Source organism: Pteropus vampyrus, unplaced genomic scaffold (assembly GCF_000151845.1).
Source record: "Pteropus vampyrus isolate Shadow unplaced genomic scaffold, Pvam_2.0 Scaffold19, whole genome shotgun sequence".
Lineage (NCBI taxonomy): Eukaryota > Metazoa > Chordata > Mammalia > Chiroptera > Pteropodidae > Pteropus > Pteropus vampyrus.
In genome coordinates this window covers 13816130-13824558 of record NW_011888800.1, presented here as the reverse complement: position 1 = coordinate 13824558, position 8429 = coordinate 13816130, and the positions used below count along the sequence as shown (strand labels likewise).

At 32.6% G+C, this 8429-nt stretch overlaps 1 protein-coding gene across 8 annotated transcripts in view; it reads left to right on the top strand.

Annotated features, from left to right (window-relative positions):
* Nucleotides 1-8429, top strand: part of GABPB1 (GA binding protein transcription factor beta subunit 1) — a 58081-nt gene that overhangs the window by 29135 nt on the left and 20517 nt on the right. For all 8 annotated transcript variants that reach the window (XM_011355094.2, XM_011355097.2, XM_023527839.1 and 5 more), the window contains exons 2-4: nt 1750-1857; nt 5886-6053; nt 7223-7417. In XM_011355094.2, the coding sequence (XP_011353396.1) occupies nt 1750-1857; nt 5886-6053; nt 7223-7417 (471 nt within the window). The remainder of the gene's footprint in view (nt 1-1749; nt 1858-5885; nt 6054-7222; nt 7418-8429) is intronic.

The window sequence follows — 8429 nt, the reverse complement described above, 5'->3', positions numbered from 1 at the left end:
CTGGATGTGGCTTGGGTGGGGCTGGGAGTTGGGGTAGGCGAGGTTTCAGGGAATCCTCTGGGCAGAGCAGCCTCAGTTACCCAGTTTGATGATGTCACAGCTATGGCGGCACTGTATCTGGCTCACTGGTATGGGGAGGGCTCACCAGGGAACAGTGGTTACTGCCGGCACTTCTGTACCGAGCCAGTCCCACCTAGGCCCTCGCTATAAGTCTCTGGTGCTCCCCGCGCAGCCGAGAACTGGTGCTCAGAGTGAGCAGGCCGTCACTGCGAAAATTCGCTCACGGATGCAGCCCCTTTTAAGAGGTGTCTGCCGCTGTTTCCATCTCAGTCGCTCAGGACCAGGCAGCCTGTGTCCTTGCCCAGTCCTACCTTCTACTGTTGCAGGGTGATTTCTTGGACTTATCCCTACTAGTATGGCTTGTTCATCTAGATCCCAGGCGATTTTTCCTTGCTGCTGCTCCTTGTTTCCGTCACAACTTTGATTTGGTCGCTGGAAGAATTAAGAGAGCCTCTATCATCTATGCTATTTTTTTTCTTTCTCCCTCATTGCCTTTTTATAATAAATATTTTACATTGCTCCCTTTGCTAACTCGAAATGAAAATCCTTGTTAATATTACCTATCTGCATAATTTTAAAACATCATTATAATACCCTAATTATTATATACAGGAGAAATAAAAAGAAAACAATTTATAATGAAATGTGTATTTCAATATGTAAATGCCTGAGCAGACTACACTAGATGCCATAAGAGGTAGGCAAATGCTTGCACTTGTGCATAGAATCATTATGAACATGGTAGCTGTGAAAGCATGAATGATATAGTGTTGTATTGGTGATTTAGATACCCAGGTGGCATTGACATTGGTGACATGATTTTCTAAAATGCTGAACAACTCAGTAAAGTTCTGAACAAAACAAATAGATTTGCAATATGGTTAAATTTTGGAAATTTGGTATACATTAACTGGAAAAATACATATTGTTTACATATTAAATTCTAGCCTTAGATATATTCAGTGGAATGTTTGAAATTCAAGTGTCTTAGGTTCTTAAATATGTTATGTTTTGAAAAATTAAGACAATTGCAGAATTATGGGAGAAGTTGATTTGTTCAAATGCATCATTGTTTTGTTGCAATTCTTATAACATCAATAAGGTTGTTATTTCAAGTCCTCAATATCCTGCATTTTCTTTATTTTTTTTCACTCTGTTTAATAGGTCAGTAATATATAACTTTCCTAAATGTCAGCACTTACTTATTTGATAGTCATACAATATAATTTGACTCTTAAGAAACTTTAAATTAGGAAGATAATACAGTAATTTGGCAGAAACTTTGTAAAATGGAGACAGATTTTCCTATAACCATACACTCTTAACAGTTTTTAGTATTTTTCAGTATTTTGTTCTGCATGCATATTTTGACATTCAAGAATTAGTTTTTATCTTATCTTTTCTCTTAACATGGCATAACTTTTTAATATTATGTAATTTCAAACTATTTTAAATTACTGCATCTTATTCTACTAGATATAACAATTTAACTATTTTCCTACCTTAAGATTATTCACATTATAAAAACAATTATATGTAGTATATATGTAGCTATCTTTTGATAGATGTTTCAATATATTTTTATTTTTCCTTCAGGATAGATCTCAGAAGTGGGACAGTTTATTGGCTCAGTAGGCTGGGACATTTCTGTAACTTTGGAGATGTTAAATTCATCTATGTTTTGTTTAGATGTCCCTGGTAGATTTGGGAAAGAAGCTTTTAGAAGCGGCACGAGCAGGTCAAGATGATGAAGTTCGTATTTTGATGGCAAATGGAGCTCCTTTTACTACAGACTGGGTAAAGAATGATTTTAATGTTGTGGTGTTTTTTTCTTCTCATTTTTGAATTTTTCCAGATAAGAATTTAGTATTGTGTTTATAAGTGGTAAGAAATTTTATTTTGCAAACTTGTTTGCAATTTTAGAATTATAACTGTCTTTTAAAGGAAATGGTTCATTTCTTTTTTTGTTTTTCGATATTTGACGACCTTACCAAATAAATATTCTGTCCACAAAAGGGTTTTTCTTTTAAACTATGAAGTTCCATAATGAAGGATGAATGTAAAATGTAGCTGCTTGGGATTTAATTTAAAAGTCTTACAAATAGCACAGGTTGAATTTACAATTCAGAAAATAACAGATAAAGATTGGGGTTAATGTTATAATTGCTTCTAAAAAGAAAAAATGTTTGCATTTTAATTGATACTTATAAAATTATTGCAAACATGACCAAAAGTTGAGAAAGGAATGGAAAGAGGTTCTTAGTAAGTACAGAAGGCAACTGTGAGGAAGACAAAAACCATAACTTTATTTAATTCTGTGGGGTAAATCAAAAGAGTTAGGAATCTGAATTAACCCTTCCACTGGTAACAACTAAAAATTCCAGATTTTTGATTTTGTTGCTTTTGGCTTACTTTTCCCTTGCTCTTTTTTACTTTTCATTTAAAAATAAAATTTTTTATCATAGAAAATTTCAAACATGTCAACTTTAGCAATGATCAAATCATGATGAGTCTTGTTTCCCCTACAACCCTGTCCACTTTTTTTGTTCTGTATTATTTTAAACAAATTCTAGGAACAATTTCATTTCATCTATAGATATTTTAAAATTTGTTTTTAAAAGATAATGCTTTTTTGATTAAGTATTTTAAAATATCTTAGGCGTACTCACAGGTTAGAGAGAAAATAAGAAATTATCAGCTTGAAAAACTTAATGAAGGCCAGAACTCAGAGAAATTTTGCCCTAAGAACATTTGCTGAACTCAGTAAATTTGCCTTCTGCTCATGGAGAGAAGTCTCTTAGAAGAGACTCTCCCCATAATTCTGGAATCCCAAAAAGATGCAGCTTCAGTGCAAGGATAAACTGGAAGTACCCCCAGCCCCTCCTACCTGCTCCTACCCCTGCCTCTGTTTTTAAGTTACTGCGAAGAATAGGAACTGACTTGAACCAAGGCACCAAATGGAGAGAGGAAAATTTTGTTGATTAGAATTTGGAGTCACATGCCATTCCTCACACACATTTGTATCCTTAACCCATAAATACTGTGCATTCTGTAAAACCATAAACTGAAAAAATGAATTTAAGTGATCTTTGGACTAGAGATTATCCTAGGTTCCTGGCAGAAAGCAGATGAATATCCTTTCTGGAGGAACCTACCTTCATTCCAGGCTTTATATCCACAAATGAAATTCCAGTGAAAATGAACAGTCAAAAACAAACACACAAGACAACTTGGACAATAACCCACTGAAACAACTGACAACAGAAGCAGACTTACATGGACTTTAGATAAAATTTTAATAGCAGATTGGGAACAGCTAAGGAGAAATTAGTAAACTGAAAAATATGAAAAAAAATCATAGAAAATAGAAAAGAGAGAAATAGATATAAAGTGTAAAAGATGTCAGGGGTCATGAATGCTAGGATGAGAGTCTAACATATATGTAATCATAAATCCACAAAGAGAAACTTAGGGATGAAATAATTTTAAGACTTGTGGATGAAATTTTTCTAGGAGTGATCAAGATGACAGCTCATAGATTCAAGTAACCCATCAAATTTACAGTGAGATCAATAAAAAAAATTTGTATCTAGATATATCATAGTGATACAGTAGTACATCAAGACAAAAGGATCTTAAGAAGGATAAGTATTCATGATACATAAGGAATTTCCATGACAGTAATAAAAAGACAAAAAGACGAAGACTGGGCAAATGATTTGATATGGTACTGTGCTGAAGGGAAGGATTTACCAGTAAACATGAAGAGATGCTCAACTACATTAATAATTGGACAAATTCAAAGTAAAATCATGAAATAACATTGTATATCCACCAGTTTAGTCAAAAAAGGTCTCTCAGTACCAAGTGTTGGTGAGATGTGTGAATTGGTTACAAACATTTGGAGACAGTTTGACAGTGCCTAATAAATTTGAACATGTAAATACCCTATGATGTAGCTGTTGAACTTCTAAAAATATTCCCAAGAAAACTCTTGTTCCTGTACTTGAAACATGTATAAGACTTTTTAACAGAAACATTATTCATAATACAAAAACCTGAAATAACCCAAATTCTCATCAGTAGATTGGTTAAATTAATTGTGGTTTATTCATTCAGTGGAATATTATCGAGCAGAGAAAATTAGTGAACTATACTTATATTCACCAACATGGGTGAATCTCATGATCACAGTGCTAATCAAAGAAAGGTAAGGTTTAGAGAAATATATGCAGTATGATTTTATTTAAATAAAGTTCAAAACAGGCAAAACCAAAGTATATTATTTAAGGATATATAAATGATTTAAAAAAGCAAAATAAAGCAATATTTATTGTAAAATTCAGAATAGTAATTACCTCGGGCTGAGGGAGGGGGGTGGCACATGGGAAGACTTTAAAATTCTGAAAGTATTTTTTTTCTGGACTGTGATGGTGGTTTCATGAGTGTTTCCTTTTTTTTTCTTTAAACTACAAGTGTGTATGTATGTGTGTCATATCATTAACCAAAAAGGTAAAATCTCAAGAAGAAAAAGTGCAAAGTAAACCCTATTATTATACTGAGCAGAATTCGTATTTGCTAAATGGGGCATTGAGATGCTTCATTAAATATTAGAATTTATGAGTGTAGAAAGGGCTGGTTAATAGAAAATTATGAAAAAGCTTGGAGAAAAGACTGTTTAAGAATCCTCTTTGATCTGCTGGAAAGACCTTTCCTTAAAAATACAAGGCTTTTAACAGTAATAAAATAATTATTCCCAGGATAAATTATTTTTATTTTTACCATGTATCGAGAGCACATGCATTGAGAGCTTTGTATTATGACTCTTAACTTGTGTGACTACCGGCAAATTAGTAACCTCTTTGTGTCTTAGGTTCTTTTATTGCCAAACGAGGATATTAATAGTACTTATGAGGAGATTAAATGATAATATGTGTAAAGGTCTTAGAATAGTGCTTGCCATGGAAAGTGCTTAAACAAAAAAGCCTTAGTTGCTATTGTTACAGTAGTGGTCTTAACATATTTCATGTTCTGGCAAACTATTTTGGTTCTTTAGAACATCAGTGCCTTAGTAGTTAGAGAGTTGTAGGGACTTTCTGTGCCTTTAAATGTGTGTGATACAACTTAATTCTAATTTCCACCTATTAAAAGTTATGCCTCTAATAGGTTCTTCACTCACATTTTAGTACTTTTCCTGTATATTGTGAATGTAGTGTTAATGTGGTGCTAGACTACGTGGAATCAATTTTAGGAGAACTGGGCTCTATTTTGGTTTTGTCCTGACTGACCTTCGGCAAGTGCACCTCAGATCAGATTTTTCCCTTGAAAAATGACTACATGAACTCCTTTAAAAATATCACTGAGGTACCTTATTTTTAAGTCCTATAAAACAATTTAATGTAAAACTGTACACTGTAACATTTATTTGATATGATTTCATAGATGAAAATGAATTTTGTATGAGGAAAGTATCTGGTATGGGCAGAAGATTTTAATACTCAGAAAAATTTCTCAAACCCTAATTATCTCTAACTCCTGATAAAAATAATTTTGATTAGGCTATTTATCTGATAAAAAATAATGAAGAAAGCAAGTTTGAGCTAAATGAAATATTGACTTCTTCCTCACTGAGAAGTATGGGAACTCTCGAAGGCCTCTATGAAGAGAATGCAATAAGAAATTATTTCTTTTGAATTTTGAGTTACTATGTAAACAGATAATATCATCTGTTTGTTAAGTAAACAAAATATATTTTTTAAAAAGGTAGTAATGGAAGTGTATTAAAAATGACTGTCAGTGTGGGTTTTTTTTTTCTTGCGGTATAGCTGGGAACTTCTCCACTTCATTTGGCAGCACAGTACGGACATTATTCCACCACAGAAGTACTACTCCGAGCTGGTGTAAGTAGGGATGCCAGAACCAAAGTGGACCGAACGCCATTACATATGGCAGCTTCTGAAGGCCATGCCAGCATAGTAGAAGTTTTACTTAAGGTATGTGTTCTCTCTTTTTGCACTTTGCTTTTAAAAGTAAGCCCCCAATGGCTTTATGGTTTTATAAGAGGGAGAAGGGAACTAATTTTATTGAATGTCTTGTTATATCATTTTTTTATATGTAAGCATATCAATTGGAAATTATCTTAAAGTGTTTTTTTTTGTGAGGGATAAAACACTTCCTCTAGGTATATTCTTAGTTAAGTCAAACAATTGATTTTAGACCTTGGTCTCTGCCATAGTGAGGGACTACAGTTTTGTTTTACTCAACACAGTTAAAATGCTTATGGAAGGAACTATTAGGCTTGGATGATTAACAAACGAATAAACAAATAATGCAAATGGGAATTTTTCTTTAATCAATTTATGCCAAAGAGAAACATCTGAAACAGAATGATAGATTTAGATACTTAATCCTTTTTATATTCTAGCCTCTAGATTAACCTGTCCAAAAGAAATACAATGTTATTAGCCACAAATGTGAATCATATGTAATTCTAAATTTTCTATTAGCTATCTTAAAGAAAGGTAAAAAGTGATTTTAATATTATGTTTTATTTAACCCAGTGTATACAAAATATTATCATTTCAACATAAAACCAATATAAAAATTATTAATGAGATATTTTACATTGTTTTTTGGTGTCGTCTTTGAATTCCAGTATATATTTCTACATACAGCACATCTTTCTTCAGACTAGCTGTATTTTATGTGCTTAATAGCTATGTGTGTCTAGTGGCTACCATGTTGGACAATGTGCCTTTAGTTAGCTCCCTTTTAATTCTTTATATTGTACTGGTTTTGAAAACGAAGGATATTTTTGTGTAAATAAGGAACTAGAATTAAAGAGGGTTTGAGGGAAATGCTCATAGTTTTCCTTCACTTCTTACGCTATTCTAGCCCTTCATGCTCATAGTGGGTGACTGAAAAAACAACTGCTGCACTTCTAAGAAATAAGAAGGAAAGCAGTTAGGAAAGTCAGCATGATAGAAAGCAGATTAAATGACAGATGTGTGGTGATTTCTGGGATGTATAGATTATTCAGCACAAAAAAAGAATTGATCATATTAATAGTAAATTCTTTAAAGTATAATCTCTAGTATTTTCATTTCAGGAATTTAAAATATTTCATATGTTTGAAATCTCTTATTTTGAAATATTTTTGTAGCATGGTGCTGATGTCAATGCAAAGGACATGTTAAAGATGACAGCCTTACATTGGGCCACAGAACACAATCATCAAGAAGTGGTTGAACTTTTAATCAAATATGGTGCTGATGTACACACGCAAAGTAAATTTTGTAAAACTGCATTTGATATTTCAATAGACAATGGGAATGAAGATTTAGCAGAAATATTACAGGTAAATTTTGACTTTTAATTTAAGAAAATAAACAAAAGGATCTCTGTCTTGTAGATGATTTGAACTATTTAATTTTGGATTGGTTATTTTGGACAGGCCTTTTCCTCTTTCATTTCCTCTTTGTTCTTTACTGTTTATTTTCCTGATTGTAAGACCATAGACTTTGCATGTAACATTAGAATCTTAGATAAGATGATTACTTTTCTGTGTTTTTAAGTTGCTGAATCTCCTTTTAGATCTTTTATTCTATTAATTATTTTTGTTGCATACCATATGGTTTTTCAAAGTCTGTTATACTTCCACTAAAACCTAATTTTTTTTAGCAACCATAATAATGTCCCCTGAGTGAGTGATACTGTCTTTATCAATCTGATTGGTTTCTTTTATTTTTCACTATCCTCAAAAAATCTGTAAGCATGGTTACTTATGGCATTTCAGCAAGTTTTTCTAATAACTAACATTTCTTCTCTTTTTTCCAGCAAACATTGATATAAATTAACTTCTTTAACTTACTTCCTCTTCTTGCTTATCTTGTTTTCCTTCCTAGTTAAACTCTTCTCTAAGACCGTCTGACTCTACTGAACTTCAGCTAGTTACTTAAAAGATGTTATATGCTGAGAAAAGTGAATTTTGCCAGGCCTCTTCTAATTCTTTTACTCCTAGGAGTGCAGTTTGGGAGTTAAGGTTGAAGATGGAGAACAATTATTTGGGAAGGACATGTTTTATATATGTAGTGTTATATATTGCTGAATATAGTAGAGGAAATAATTTGATTTACATAATTTTTGTAGTCACAGGGCAGCAGAATATCATTCAGTTGTGTTCTATATAAAAGCCTTTCAGATACCTATTTCTCCTCTCATGGGATTTAGCTGTTCTAACTTAGCAGGGACACTCAGAATATAAGTTCATACCTCTGATTTGCCACTATACCTTAGTAGACCATAAATAAAGATTTACATTTGTATTATATGATTCTTCTTAAATTACGGAATGTTCCTTTATATTTGTG